Source organism: Poecilia reticulata, chromosome 20, assembly GCF_904066995.2.
Source record: "Poecilia reticulata chromosome 20, P_reticulata-male-v2, whole genome shotgun sequence".
In the NCBI taxonomy this organism is placed as follows: Eukaryota; Metazoa; Chordata; class Actinopteri; order Cyprinodontiformes; family Poeciliidae; genus Poecilia; species Poecilia reticulata.
Genome location: NC_088849.1, coordinates 7424504 through 7440145, shown reverse-complemented (window position 1 = coordinate 7440145; position 15642 = coordinate 7424504). Strand labels below are relative to the sequence as shown.

At 40.1% G+C, this 15642-nt stretch overlaps 1 protein-coding gene across 4 annotated transcripts in view; it reads left to right on the top strand.

Annotated features, from left to right (window-relative positions):
* The window catches only part of LOC103482259 (WD repeat-containing protein 37-like), a 27036-nt gene extending 11394 nt beyond the window's left edge, over positions 1-15642 (top strand). For all 4 annotated transcript variants that reach the window (XM_081602032.1, XM_008438299.3, XM_008438296.3 and 1 more), the window contains 9 exons: positions 2784-2922; positions 3013-3084; positions 3202-3246; positions 3374-3450; positions 4443-4677; positions 5685-5826; positions 11557-11691; positions 12318-12432; positions 12547-15642. In XM_081602032.1, coding sequence (XP_081458158.1) covers positions 2784-2922; positions 3013-3084; positions 3202-3246; positions 3374-3450; positions 4443-4677; positions 5685-5826; positions 11557-11691; positions 12318-12432; positions 12547-12678 — 1092 coding nt within the window. In that variant the 3' untranslated portion in view covers positions 12679-15642. The remainder of the gene's footprint in view (positions 1-2783; positions 2923-3012; positions 3085-3201; positions 3247-3373; positions 3451-4442; positions 4678-5684; positions 5827-11556; positions 11692-12317; positions 12433-12546) is intronic.

The following is a 15642-nucleotide window of genomic DNA, read 5'->3' as shown; positions in this document are numbered from 1 at the left end:
ATTACATGCTTGCTTCTTCTATATGATAAATGTTGAAATTGCATTTGTTTTGTCTTCACTTGCAGGCGTTTCTTTAGAGAATTCAAAGGTTGCTGAGCAGGAATGACTTGGTCTTTCCTTTTTCTTTGGATAAGTTTGGTATAGAATCACCACAACTTTACCTTTGTGTTATTTTTTGCAGATTAAACCAATGAGATGGCACTGAAGGTGGTGTTAAGCAAACTTTCACATTCTCCTTCCACCTTCTCCAAAATGTTCTAGCGCCCACCGCAAAATTTTTAGCACCCATGGTAAAGATGTGTTTTATTTTAAAGATCTTTCTAGAAGAAAGATAATCTCCTTGGGGTTTTCTTGGGGTTCTTTGTTTTTGCTTTTTTTTGTTGTTGTTGTTTCTTGGAGGTAATGACTTCAATGAGGTTCCAGGTCCACATCATCACAGAACCTAAACCACACCAGTTCTACCTAACTTTTTTCAGTTTTTTTTTGTTGTTTTTTTGACCATAGAGGCAGCATCTAATGCTTATGGTGATTTGGTTACCCTGATATGCCACTGTTGTTTACAGTATAGATTTAGGTTACCATGCAGATTGAACTTTTTGATTATTCCTCTAACTGTATTTATGCGAGTGAATTGCTATACTCTTTTCCTGACTTGTGAAGGTCAACACATGCTTCACTTCAGTGGAGTGTTCTCTTTTTCCCATTTTGAAAACTAAGTGTAATTGGACTCTGTGCAGTGTCAGACGTTTACCACAGGAAGAACGGAGAGTCGTGCATTCCTTAATGGACTTAAAAATGTAAAATGCTTATTGCATTTCTCTCAGAGGTATTAAAAAAGTCACCAGTGGTTTGCCTCAAATTTTTATTTCCCATTCCCACGTACGGAATAAATAAGCTAAAAGGTCTGATTTATTTTATTGTAATACTTTAGTCACATCTTTACCTGGGTTGCTAAGGAGAGTCGAGGGTTCTGTAGGTTCTGGTAATCGGACCAGGGTTGAACCGTTTTGTGTGTCTCTCTGTTATTTTGTACTCAGCTGTGCAAAATGGTATTTTTTTTTCTTTTTTACTCAACATGAATATATTAATCAGAGTGCAACCAAATCCTGAGCTAGATAGAGAAACTGAATCCAGTTAAAAGACTAAAAATGGAGAACAAGGGATCAAGGGAGGACAGCATAGATTAACCTCCTGTTAGACATGTCTGCTATCTGTTACACAGCTAATGCATCAGAATGTTGAATCTAATGTTACAATAAACTACACTGCGGTAAAACTAATAATATGCACTAACTCTGGGTTTGTTGGTCTGCTTGGTCACTTTTGACTAGAATGACCTATGCTGCTGCTGCTGCTGCTTCTTTTCTTTTTTTTAATTGGTTATGGTGTGGGCCAGCTGCCAGGGATCCAAGCCTGCTGATCTTGTCATGTGCCTCAGCTGTTGCGGCTCTGTGAAAATAGAAGCCAAACCTTCCTCTTGAGATTGTTTCTGTGCGGGGGGCCCTGCAGCAGCAAAGGCCGACTCGCAACCAGAGCACACGATATTTTTAGACAGACGCCCGTCTTATTTGGAGCTCCTGACGTGTAAGCAGAGCTGACGTTAATATTTGAGATCAGAAAAGTCGGGTGCACACACTCGGCTTTCTCTGTTTAAGACTTCAGAGTAGAATAGGTTAGCGGGGTTCTGATGTTTGAACGTGGCATCCTTATTACAAGAACTCTAGCTTGCGTGTGCAGATCTGATCTCGTTAGAAACGCCACGGGAAGCAGAAGTCATGGAAATGGGTTTATAGCCGTCACCCTCTGTGAAGGAGCAGAGGAGCTGATTTTAGGTTTTTCATCAGGCTCTGATCTAAAGTTAACCTGCTGCAGAGGTGTTTCAGTGGAAAAAGCTGCAAAGCTGACCTTTTACCCACAGAAGGCAACCAACTCTGCCCTACATACCAAACGCCATCTTATCTGTTGTTCTGCTTGGCAGAAAGCAGCACAATGCAATCAAAACATATTCAGCATGTAGACAGTTATTTGTTAAATCAACAGAGTATTAATATGCAGCTCAACTAATCCATTTACATATGCTTGTTTGTGTTTTTATTCCACTGGTGCATGCATTATATGTGTAACCATACTGTAACTTTGAGAAGTATTTACACCACTTTGCTTCTGTTTCGTCTTTTATTGGGGTTTTATTTTGATAGACCAACAGGAAGCAGTGAATGATTCTCAAGGGGCGGAAAAAAGGAAAATTCAAATATAACATTGATAAATAACCAATACTATTTATATTCCCCTAACCTTTCAATACTTTAAAAAATTACCACCTCTTCACCTCTGTTTCTGGAGGGTGAGGGGAGACGGTTGGTCATGTGACAGGATTGTGAGGAATGTAACTGAAACAAATGGCAAAAAGATGGAAATAAACATCTGTTACTAATGGCGACCTAGTTTTACTTATCAGACCTAGAGCATTATTTTAAAAAAGACAAATGCCAACCGATACGATGTTGGTGCCAATATATCGTGCATCCCTGATATAAATACAAAAGCATGCCACATCTTTCAGATTGTGATTTCTAAAAACTTTGTGTTGGTCTATCAAAAACTTTCTATTAGGATACATGGAAGCCTGTGGTTGTAATGTGATAAAATGTAGCAAAGATTTAAAGTCTATCAATACTTTTTCAAGGTGCTGTAAATGGTTACACTGTATGGAGATTCTAAACTTCCTCCTCTGCTCATTTTATTCTGTTCATCACTTCCTCGTCTCTTCCTCTCCTCTGCAGATCGTCTCCAGCTTCAAAGCCACCACCGGCTCCCGCGCCCTGTGCCAGCTCCTCAAGGAGTACATCGGCCACCGGGACGGCATCTGGGACCTCAGCATCACCCGGACTCAGCCAGTGGTGCTCGGCACTGCCTCTGCCGGTACATGGATCAACCGAAAGGAACCTCGTTGAGCCAGAATGGCTCAAATCTCCATGAAATTGAAATGATCTGATTCCCTTGTCCTCACAGATCACTCAGCTCTGCTGTGGAGCATAGAGACGGGAAAATGTCTGCTGAGGTATGCAGGCCATGCAGGATCAGGTATGTATAAAGAAATGAATTTATGTTTAATCATCTTTCTATATGCATAAGAAATAATCTTTCTGTTACTTTTGGAAGAAGATCTGAATCGTTGATGATTTTTCATCTCTGTTGCAGTCAACTCCATCAAATTTCACCCCACCGAGCAGATGGCACTCACAGGTATGGATCTGAATTCATAAAAAAATTTTTAAAAAACGATTTAAACAGAATCTGTGTCAACAGGTTTGATGTTTCCTGCCGAGTGTGTGGGTGGGAGTGACGAGCTTTTCTTTGTGTTTTCGCTCAGCCTCCGGAGATCAGACGGTTCACATCTGGCGCTACATGGTGCAGCTCCCGGCGCCGCAGCCGCCACCAGATGTCAGCGTGAGTAACTTCGGACTGGGATTTTTGCTACAAGCGAAAAAGATTTCAAGGGCGTGAGCTGAGAGCTCTTCGTTTCTGGCGTATAGTTGGAACCAGATATTCACTTGAAACTTGGAGAAAGACGCAGTCTTTTTATTTCTGTTTGATAATAACTCGCTCAGTAGAATTGCGTTTAACAAGCTGTCTGTATCCTTAAAGTCTTAAATTCATGTCTCTAAAATTAAGGCCTTAAACTGTTTGAGTTTTTTTTGTTTTTTAAAGTAAATTGGCCTTATGTTCATCACAGGTCATGGCAGGTTTTTTTTTTGTTTTGTTTTTTTCTCATGGGATTTTGTGTTAGGCAGTTCATTGAGTTCAGACTTCATTATGTTGCTACTGCTAACTATCTGCTAATTTATCCTTGATAGCTAGCTATTTTTGTGCTTATCATCAGTAAGTTCAATCCAAACATTCTGTGTTTAGTTTCATCACACCACCAAATATTTCTCCAAAATTTAAGATGAATAATTGCATAAGCATTCTTATTGTGTTTATGCTTGCTTTTGATTGCTAGAACAGATGAAAATGGCACCTTTGGATATCTAGAAATTGTCCACAATTCTCTTTTAGATGTATTGACTGATTTCTTTTGATTCCTCTTTTTTTGTCACATGTTTGATATGTAGAAAATAGAATGAATCCATAGGAGTCTCCAATTAAGTCAAATATTTTGAATAAACCTGTCAGGAGCTTATAACGCCATGTCATGTAGACTTTTGGTATTTTTAAAAACAAATGGAGGAATACACTAAGATTAATAGAAATTTTGTTTTATTTAAACTCCTCTTTTTGATGAATGTAAAACAATAATTTAAAAATCTGTGAAAAAAACATCTCATTATTCTGTCTTTTATCCTAGAAATAGTTTTTGTTAACTGACCAAAAACCAGGCAGGTTTAGTCTGTTCACTTTGTGTTCACATCTACTTTCAACCATATCTTGTCCTTCTGTAGGCTCTGTGCGACGACGACCAGGACTCATCTGACAGAGAAGAGGGCGAGGTGGACGGAGACGGCCCCTCTGAGGTCCCTACGGTCCGCGTTGCCACAGCAACCCTGAAGAGCCACCAGGGCGTGGTGATCGCGGCCGACTGGCTGGTGGGAGGCCGGCAGGTGGTGACGGCTTCGTGGGACCGCGCCGCCAACCTGTACGAGGTGGAGACGTCCGAACTGGTTCACACTCTGACCGGTATGAACTGGCTGGTGGTTTGGGTCATTGTACAGCAGAGGGAAAATATTTTAGTGGATATATTCTGTACGGACACTCGGTCGTGAGTGGAAGATTCAGTTGGACGGAGGACAAAACGTTCTGTTTGTGGCCTCTTTAGTTTTTGCTCAAGGATATGAGAAAAGTCAGAACTTTTGAACTTTTCAGCCTAAATTTGAAACATTTCTGTCATCGGTGAAACAGGGGGTAAGGTGGTTCGTTGCACAAACACAAAATCTTAACAAGTGTTATTTGGTCAATTTTATAGTGCAAATCTCTTACTTGGAATAAAATGGAACTAATTTACAAGTAACTTTTCTTTTTAATAAGACATGAAAGGTTGTTTTAAGTCAGTAATTCCTTAATATTGATTTCAAAAAGAACTAGCTCCACTGGCAGATCATGTGGAGCTAGTTCCACATGATTTGTTTATGTGAAGAGTTATGAAACAAAATATTTTATCCACGCTATAAGTCTTTGTGGAACTTGTACTTTTTCATCGACATAAAAGAATTGTTGCTTTAAAACAATCTCCAATATCTTGCTGAAAAGTTACTTGTAAGTTAGTTTTCTCTTATATAGAGTGTAAATAAGAGAAAACCTGTTCATAACAGCTGTTGTATTAAGTTTATGACAATATTATGTTTGTAAGATTTGCACTGGAAACTGGACCAAAAATACTTTGCAAGATTTTGTGTTTTTGTAGTGTTCTCTCAGCATAAACGAGCAAGCAGGTTAGAACTGATGGAAAGATTAGTCAACAGGGCTGAAAACAAATGAGAGAAACGGATCTCAGATTCTGAAAATGCAAAATCAAATTTGTTGATCTATAATCATTCACATCCTGTTAAAGGTTTTGAAGTGCGTGTTTGTAATGTTACCAAAAGCTGAGTGGTTTACGGGGTGTGAGTACCTGTGTGCTCACAGAAACGACAGAAAAGCCAGACGGGACTCTGTTGTCGTAAATCATTCTGTTTGTGTTTGTGCAGGCCATGACCAGGAGCTGACCCACTGCTGCACCCACCCCACCCAGCGCCTGGTGGTCACCTCATCCAGGGACACCACCTTTAGACTGTGGGACTTCAGGGACCCGTCCATCCACTCTGTCAACGTCTTCCAGGGACACACAGAGTGAGTCCACATCGTTTTTTTCCCTCTCTCTCTCACAGATTGGATCTTCTTGTTTTTTTGTTGGGTTTTTTTATTGTGGCTTCAGGGTTTGAGTCTGTCCTCCCATTTCATTCACACATCTATTTGTCTGCAGCCCAAACGTTCAGTAACACTTTGTTTGAAGGGATGTGCACAAAACTGACATGACATAATGACTGTTATGAACATGTATTAGTCTTCATGAATGTTTGACTGTTATGAAGTGTCATTCGGTAAATAATGACACTTTGAATGTAAAATTGTACTAAAATATGCATAAAAAGTCCATTAAAAGTGCCAACTTTGCATTCAAAGTGTCATTATTTACCAAATGACACTTAATGACAGCAGCCATAAACATTCATGAAGACACATTCATGTTCATAACAAGTGTTGTATTAAGTTTATGACAGTATTATGTGATTGAGTATAAAGTGTTACCAAACTTTCAAACTTTGAACCTTCATTGCGGCTGATTTGTAGCCATGTGTCCACTAGGTGGTGCTGTCTCCTCCTCCAGCTCTTCTATTCCCCTCCAGTTCCCTTCTTCCTCTTTCCTATAGCATTAATCTGCAGACCTTATTGCTCTAAGCCAAATCCTCCACTTGCCTTTCATTCATTACTGAGCACTTCTCTTCACTCCGACAGTTTGCGTCTCTGTTTCCTATCGCTACCTCTCTTTCTCCCCCGCTCTCCTGTTCATTTATCTGTCCGTTTCAGCGTTAATCCCCCCACTCTGTGTAATTTGGCTCTTTGCTCGCTGTTAACACTCAATTGCAGCCGCCCGTTTCAAAGCGACGGCTGTCAGGCTCGTCTGTGGCTTTCAGCCGCGCTGCTCTTTAAAAGCCGTAAGGGGGGGGGGGTTGTGTGTGTGTGTGCGTGTTTATGCGCATGCCTACACGCGTCTGCTGGCTGCTGCTCTCTGGCAGCCTTTGATTGCAGGCGAGGGATTACGTCGAGCTCATTACGTACAATCCCAACATGAATAATTCCTGCAGATCCCAGACTAATTCCCTCCCATAGACAATTGCAGTAATGAGATTAGACTCCAGTGTTTCACAGTTAACATCCCCGCCTCCTCTCCTCCGTCCTTGTGTCCTTCCCATGAGGCCTCTTTTGCCTCTCGCCCTTCCTGATGTGTTCAAAGCACCAAACCCTCCAAAATATGTAAATACAACACAGATTTCTGTTTTATAAACAACAAAAATCATTCATCTGCTGCTTGTTAAATAATCATGTGCTTGAATTAACTCTACTGTATTATTCAACTGCTAACTTGGAGCAGGTCGAGGCTTCATTTTACTGCTGCTAATTGCAGGAATTGTCTGTCTGAATACTGTAAGCCGACCTGTAGGCTTAATGAAGAGGCCTGTCATAACAAATTTTGCTGGATGATAAATTGTCCCAGAAGTTATTGCAATAAACAATAGTATTGTTGTTTTGACACCATTTTCAAGTAATGTAATGCTAATAGCATAATTATGCTAGAACATATTTTTTAAGATCAATAAACTAGAAATTCTAACAAACATTTAACAGTGAAACTGGAAGACATTTTAAATGTCCACAATAAATTAACAAAACAATGGAAACAACAAATAAGGTGAATTATTTAGTCTCTGTAGACCTCTGCAACAGGTCTATTAAAGAGTTTACTGTTTGTACTGACATTTGAAAAAGATGCCAGTAACAAGAGGGGAGAAATGGATCCACAGCTACATCTAAAAAAGTTAAATTATTGCGAAAAAGTTAAATATTTTTTGTCACCGATTCCAGACAAAAAAATAAAACGGAGTTGGGGCTGAAATGATTAATTGCATTAATCATGATTAATCTGTTATTGACATGAATCGTCAACTCGACAACATATTCAGAGCAGTAACTAAGCCAAAACTGTACAAAAAATTAAAAATATTACATAAAAATATTTTGCATTTAACATATAAAATGCTTTTTTTTGTCTGCAAAAATGTCCTACCAGAACTCCTCACATGACAGATTTAGCTTCACCTTTAATTGTTAATGAAAATATAGAAATCTATATGATAAAGGAAGGCTCTTACTGCAATTTAGATGATGAAGTGATTGGGTTTTTTTTGTTAAAAATGGAATTTGTTTGCATTTTTTAATGTATTTTTAATACTGTGTTAAAAAAGGCATAAATGGTTAAATATAAAATCAGCAGAAAGCGACATTACTCATCTGAATAATTGGTTTAACATTCGAATTTTGAGACATTGTGGAGTTTAATTATCTGGAAGCCATAATCATCATGGCTTGTAGTCTTTTTAATCGTTCTTATATTTAAACCAAAAATACATGAAGTAGCTCAGGGAAGAAGAAGCAGCTTATAAAATCTCCACTTTACGTTTGGATGAGGACCAGATGGTTCATCTTCAGTTCCAAACGTCAGTGAAAGCATGAAAACTTCAATCTTGTCTTTTTTTCTGTCTTGTTTTTTTTTTAAATAGTCTGAAATATGCTGTAATAAAATGTTTAAATGCATCAGATTTAGCATCTTCCATTAAAGATGCTGATGAATTTCTGTTTCTGTAGAACTTCTTAAATAAAGTTTATATTTTAGACTGGGCACAGGTTGGATCCACTCTTTGGGTCCTAAAGGGTCACTTCCTGATCCACTTTGTCGCTACTTGTTAGCAGCGAGCTACATCCGCTGCCGTCTCTCTCTCGTTTCCTGGGATCTTCCTTATGGCATAATGTTGCAACATGACTGACATAAACACGCCATCATTCCTGTGAAAAGCTGCAGTCGCAGAGATAAATGAGAACGGTTTAATAGAGGCAGCGCAGGCTGGGAGCCGGAGGAGGGAGGAGGGGGGGTGAAAGCCTCTCGTTTCCACCTCCTTCACCGGCAATTACGACTAACGCTGGCTGACAGCGGAGCGCGGCGGCTAAAAGTGCAGCATCCACCCTCCGTCCCACCGCCCCGCCATAATTGCAGTGTAATGACAACGGCGCGCGAGCTAACAAAACGGCCGAGAGCAAACGAGAAACGACAGCGCACTTGCTCTACAAACGGGATGCCATGTCGGGTTTGTCTCCAGTCAACGGCTTCCTCAGACATTCTGATTGCGCTCCACAGAGTGTGTGTGCGTGCGTGTGTGTGTGTTAGATGCAGATATGATATCTCGTCTCTCCTGAGGAATACTCCAGCACTTCAGGGACTGTCAGCTTTGCTGCAACGCTGGAGAATTAACACAAAGCTGCAAAAGCACTTAGTCTCCATCTGACTGGTTTCATTTACATCTGTGGCTTTTATCTTTAAATACCAACAGTTTAAGATCCATATGATTCAACATCAAAGTAGATGAAAACCCTACATTCATCCTGAGGAATTAAAAGCTCTGGTTTCTAGTGAATTGGTGATTGTCAACTTCTCAAAAACTTTAAATTGCCATAAGAAAAAAATATCTAATTTCTGATTAAATTTGGTCAGTGAGTTGGCAAACAACCATTTAAGCAACCCAAACTGACCAAACTAAGAAGATCTATTAGAGAAGTAACTGTTTGAACATCATCCTAAGTAAACTACATTTACTTTGAAACATGGTGATGGCAGAGTCATGCTGCGAGTTGCTCTTCTTCACTTATCCAAGACTTTCTCTTCATCTATTGCATAGAATCCCAATTAAATCCATTTGGGCAGTGACTTTTAACGTGTTAATTTTGATTAATTTTATATATAATATATATAGAATTTTTTACCTTTCTTTTAATACAATCAAAAACAAACAGTTTCCAACTGGAACCTTGTATTTGCTCGTTTCTGGTTTGCCCATAAATCTGACGCACGAGTGACATCTGCTGATGACAACAATGGACGACAAAGCTGCTTGTTTTTGCTCTCTGGGAGCAACAGACTAAAAACATAAACAACTTTGTATATTTGTCTATTTATTCAATAATTTAGCAGCAAAAAAAGTTTCTTTTAAAATGGAAAACATTGTTTAATTTGTCTGTATAGGTTTGGATTAAAATACAGTTACTGCAATTAAATAATTAGACACAGCAATTAACTCAAATAAAAATCGTAATGGACTCCCAGCAGTAAAATTCCCTCAGCTTTGATTCAAATTAAAAATTATTTCATTATGACAGGATTGCATAATTTTTTTTGTGTATACACTTAATATTTTTAAAAAAAATCTCACTTTTTCTCCACTAATGTCAGTGAGATGCTTTTAAATTTGTAATTATTTTTTTTCCTCAGGTCTTTCAGTCTCTTGACCTTGGCTGTCAGAGACCAGCCGAGCGTTAAGTACCACCAAACTCCTTCTTCCCCCCCTTATCCTTCCTCACCGTCGTCGTGAGAAACCCTTTAACCTTAATCAACCTTATAATCAATTACCTTGTCTGATTACGCTGCGTGCTCACCTCCCATCATCCCCTCCACGCCGCTTGTATTCCCAGCTGGGCTGTACCCTTCAAAGTCAGGAGGTGCCGGTATCGGCGCAGCACTTTCCTTGAGCCCCAGCCTTTAATGGGGCCAGGTTTGGGTGCCTAATTAGCCCGTAATGCCATGTCAATTTGAATTAAGGGGGTGGTTCATTTCAGCAGGACAGACTAGATGTAGAAGCTGAAAAGAAGGAGAGGTGTGATGGAACATTATTTACTATAATTATTCCCCTCTTTTTATTGTCTTTTTCTTCTTTTTTTTTTTCTTTTTTGTACATTTCGCTCCATGAATGGACGGGAACAAAAGGGAAAAACTGAACGTTTCTTATGGTGAATAAAATTATGAGCATATAAGAATAAGCAAGTTGTTGTAGGTCTGATTTCTTCTTTATGTTTTAGACTTTTGTTTCTAATTTTTCGGGTTCACGTTGTGCGTTTGGACAAACATTTCCCTCCCTCTGGTTTCTGCTCTCTCAGTTCGGACAGTTAACGTGCAACAGGACCGACCGGAGATCCTTCACATCCACAGCATCACCAGGCGCTGCGGCTCTTTGACAATAATTAGACGACATGAGTTATGACAACATTTAATTTTCTCTTTAGAATAAATAAGGGATTAAGAGAATTCAGTCTTGACAAATAATGGATCTGATAGTCGAGTTCTGAAGCTTATTTGCATTCAGTTCGTTGTAGAAATGGATTCAGTGGTTTCATGTTCATCGTATCAAGAAGAAGAAAATGCTGTAAGCAGATTTTGTGTTGCTGGTAATGAATAATGGGTTTTTTTCAGTTTTTTTTTTTTTGCTATAAGAAGAAATGTGTATATATACTTTTAAATAATAAGGAAAAGGGAAGTACTCTGCCTCTCAGCCCAACATAACCTGTAAAATAAAGGTATTTGTAGCTTATTTGTAATTAATTTTTTGTTTTACTCCCTCTCCCCCCAAGTAGATCAGGATTTAAAGGAACTTGTAATCATCAATGCATCACTTCCTGTTTCCCTGTGGTTAAAAAATGAGATGCCTGTTAGCTACTCTTTAAAGCGGGAAAGAGAAGAAAACGTCGTAATATGGCAGATGTGATTTGATCTGATTATATTACAATAAAATGGCTTCGTTACATCCCAAACACCTTTCGTGAAATAAAAAAAAATATACATAACCATCGCATTCTGACAAGTGAGAGAAGCATCCTTTCTTCTAGACCTGAGGTCTAAAGCGAGGTTTTCTCTGCTTTTTGCAGAAATTACTTCATAAGTTTCCTGTCTGACCGTCCCGCTCTTTCCTGCTTCTGCAGCACTGTGACGTCCGCTGTCTTCACCGTGGGGGACAACGTCGTCTCTGGAAGTGACGACCGCACCGTGAAGGTGTGGGACCTGAAGAACATGCGGTCGCCCATAGCAACCATCCGCACCGATTCGGCCGTAAACAGGTGGGTGAAAGGCGTCGTTTAAAAAATTGTCGTGTTGAAAGCGTGTTATCCAGGACCGGACCCAGCAGTGTGTCTCTTAGGGGAGAATCGCAGGTTATTAATGCATTACGTCTGTGTAGCATGAAGTTTGATATTAATATTTACATATGCTATAGTTTTGTTTTTTTTTTGGTGGGGGAAGGGATGAGATCATAAAAAAATGTGAAAATATTTTCCAGTTTTCAGAACTGCAGATTTCGTTTAAAGAAATGAGAAGTCAAATGTCATTTTCTGTTCAAAGTTGTATTTTTTTTTAGATCCATTTCAATCCAACTGCAGCAGTCGGCTGTCAGCATTGAGTTTTTAACGCTCCTCCAGTCTGAGCACAACCTAAAAACACTGCAAAACTGCTGAAACACTGAGTTCCTTTAAATGGAGACTAAAAACTGAAAACATCATGAATTGTAATCCGGTTCCAACTTTTCATCCCTTTATTTTGTCCCTGCGATGTAAGGTTTCTCACTTGTTTTTATTTTGTCGGCCTGGATTGGAATTTGTGACCCTTGGAATAAAACATATTCCAAGACATACCGTTGGACCGTTTTTTCCAAAGCGATCTGCTTTACAGTGCAACTTTGACGTTTCAGGATAAGCGTCTCGGCCAACCAAAGGATCATCGCCCTGCCACACGACAATCGACAAGTCCGCCTGTTCGACATGAGCGGAGTGAGGCTAGCCCGACTTCCACGCAGCAACCGGATGGTAAGGAGAGGATGAAAGCGGGAGCAGAAATGACTGCTGCATCACATCTGCTTCTTTTTTTTTTGTTGCTTTTTTTAAACAAAAACCACGGTAAATATCTGCGTGTGTGTGCAGGGTCACAGGCGAATGGTGTGCTGCACAGCGTGGAACGAGGAGAACCAGGCGTGCAACTTGTTCACCTGTGGCTTCGACCGGCAGGCCATCGGCTGGAACATCAACATCCCCGCCCTGCTGCAGGAGAAGTGACCCATCCAGAGCCCGCCCTTATTATTTAGCATGGACTGTGATTTGTGCCATTTCTGTGTGGAATTACATGTTTGGTTTTGTGTGTGTGTGTGTGTGTGTGTGTGTGTGCGCGCAGACGGCCGCTCATGTCACCGTTTTTTTTTTTTTTTTTAGTCATTGCCAAATAGCTTCTCCTGCATGCTAGACGACCTCGGTTTGCAGACGCTGCTTCAAAAGCAAGCGGAGAACAATCTGAAGAGTATGTATATAAGATGTTGTGGCCTGATTAAGTGACAGATTCAGTGTCTTAGCCGCCTTCTGGGAGGTGCAGTTTGTTAAATATGGCAGAGATGTGAGATGTTTTTATCCTTCCGGAGCGTTTCCTGTCACAGAACCAAACATATCGCGACGTACGTCTGCCAAACGGAGAGCTCAGTAGACGGAGATCCAGACCCCCGCCTCCTCTCTTCAGTTCACGGTTAGCCTTCGTGTTTCCAGATCTCACTTTCTGTTACTTGCCTTGTTCTATGTTTACATAGGAGATTTTTTTAATATATAGACAGAGATTTATTCTGGCAGGACGAAGAGATGTTGAAGAGCGAAGCAATAATGGGGAAACGACGGCACTTATCCAGTCCACAAATCCTCCAGCTGTCTGTGAGAGTCATTAGAAAACCCAAAGTGTTGCTGCTCTAGAGGCCCACATAAGTTTGCGTACGGTAATCATGCAGTAGAGCAGGATGGAGGGTTTTTAAAAACAATTGGGTGTACTAGCTTGAATTTACAGAGTTTTCAATGTCGTCTACGCCACATTGGGAGATGGATAGTTTTCTGGTACAAACTCTGCATTAAAGCAGGTCATGGACAGAGGTTTGACTTGTTTGTACGCCAGTCGGCTCTATCCAGTCATCTGGTCTGAACACTCGGTTGTATCCGAGTTGAGCCAAATCTTCACCATCTTGTGGAAGGAAATCGGCCAGAATGTTGAAGAGCAACCCAATGAGGTCCAGGCACCAGCGCCTCTGTCCACAGTGATGGTAGTTTGATATTGGTGGCCATTGACGATGAAAGCAGCCACAGATACTCAAATGAGTCGCAGGTTGAGGTGAAATGTATTTGGAGGACTCAAAGGCTTGAAGACTTCACATCAGCTCAACAGTGGCTTCCTCAAAACATGGACACAACGACCCCAATCTGTGCTTAAAGCTGCAGTATATGTACCTATTTATTTTTAAAAAAAAGTTTATTACGTATTTGGACTTTCGCAATCTTGTGAGAGTATAACACAAGACGGATAATCCACCTCTTCCGACTATTTCTACAGCCAGCTGCAGAAATACACAAAGTGGTCAGAAACAACCAATCAGAGACAGGAGGAGAGTCTTAGCACTGTCAGTCAAGCTTATGTATGCGCTGCTTATGTCCTTCCCTACTGCTCTCTGCTAAACTACAGCAAGTTCCCCTCAACATAGCCTGTCATAAATGCTAAGGCTAGTTAGCATGGCTACCATGACACATAAATAGTTTTCCAGGAATAGTAAGGTATTTGCTGCACACTGAGCAGCAAATAGACGAGATTGATTGACAGCGCTGGTTGTTTTTGACCAGGAACTATTCAATTTGCAGATGGTTATAACAGCTTGTTTTTTTTATTTATTTCTTAAGTTGATCTGTCTCATATCATACTGTTACAATATGGTGATAGAATTAACAGATATATGTAATATAAAAAACCCAACATATTTTCTATGAATTTACATACTGCTGCTTTCATTTCCTGTGAGAATCACAAATCCAACCAGAATTATGCCATCAATTGCTACAAATGCATGTAGTTCAGGTGAAGCTTTCTTTGGGACCATTAACCAAATATTTTGCTCCCAACAATACTGTAAATTCAAACTTCTGCACTCTTGTTTTTAAAAACTCACTAAAGTTGGATATTGAATCAACAGCTAAAAAGCATAAAAATCAAAACATCCACGCCGATAGCGAACGTCACGATGGCCGCATATAAACTTCTGACCTGAACTGGACTCGCTCCTCTTTTTGCCTCCTCAGAACTTGTGTTGCTGTTGAGTCGTGAGCCCAAACAGTGTGAACCGATGTGGTTGGTGTGTGTGCTTCAGTGGTTTTCAGCTCTGTACCGTGTTGCACCTATCTGTCTGTCTTTAAAACAAAAAAGAAATGGAAGCAATACTCAGCTCCTTAATGTTACTCATTCACAGAGTGATGTTTGTGTTAAACCAGGTGACTGTGTCTTTAAAAGACACTGGACTTTTGTCAGGGTACTACTGTGCTCCACCGGATTCCTGAAACATGCTGTATGTTACATGTGCAATGTCCTGAACTGAAGTCATGCTGTTTTTTTTTTTTTGTTGTTTTTTGTTTTTAAATCTCCTTCAGATGTTTAACTTATTCCAGTGCTGTAAAACTCCATAAAACTGCCTGTATATGTGACCGGTGTAGATCCCGTGTGTTCAGAATCACACGTCACTGCTGTTTCCTCCAACAATAAGAATCAGGATCACATTGTAAAGTAGCATGAACCTGAAAAATGTTGGACCTGAATTAAAATGCCTTATTACTGCATTGAGGACGGCGTATGACTTTCATCCGTCTGTGGCTCCTCCGCTTGTTTAATAAGTAATTGTGCTTCAGACAGGTTTGCTTTGTCCGTGTCTTTCGGTGGGGACTCGTGCCGGTGGTTATCGGCGTCCCTTTGCTCCGCAGGCGGAACGGTAAGTTCAGAAAACGCAGCGCTTCTGAATAACCAAACCTGGAGGAAATCAGATTTTCAGATTGATACATTAAATTACAGCCAGACTGCGGGAGTAAAATCTACATTTCTAAAGTGGATCAGCTTTTGGCTCACTGTAGTGAATTTATATTCGCCCAACTTCATTGTGCGATCTTCTTTGCATACTTTATTGTGATGGCTGTGTTCTCCGACACTTTCCAATAAAAGTGATTTCCTTTTGCTAC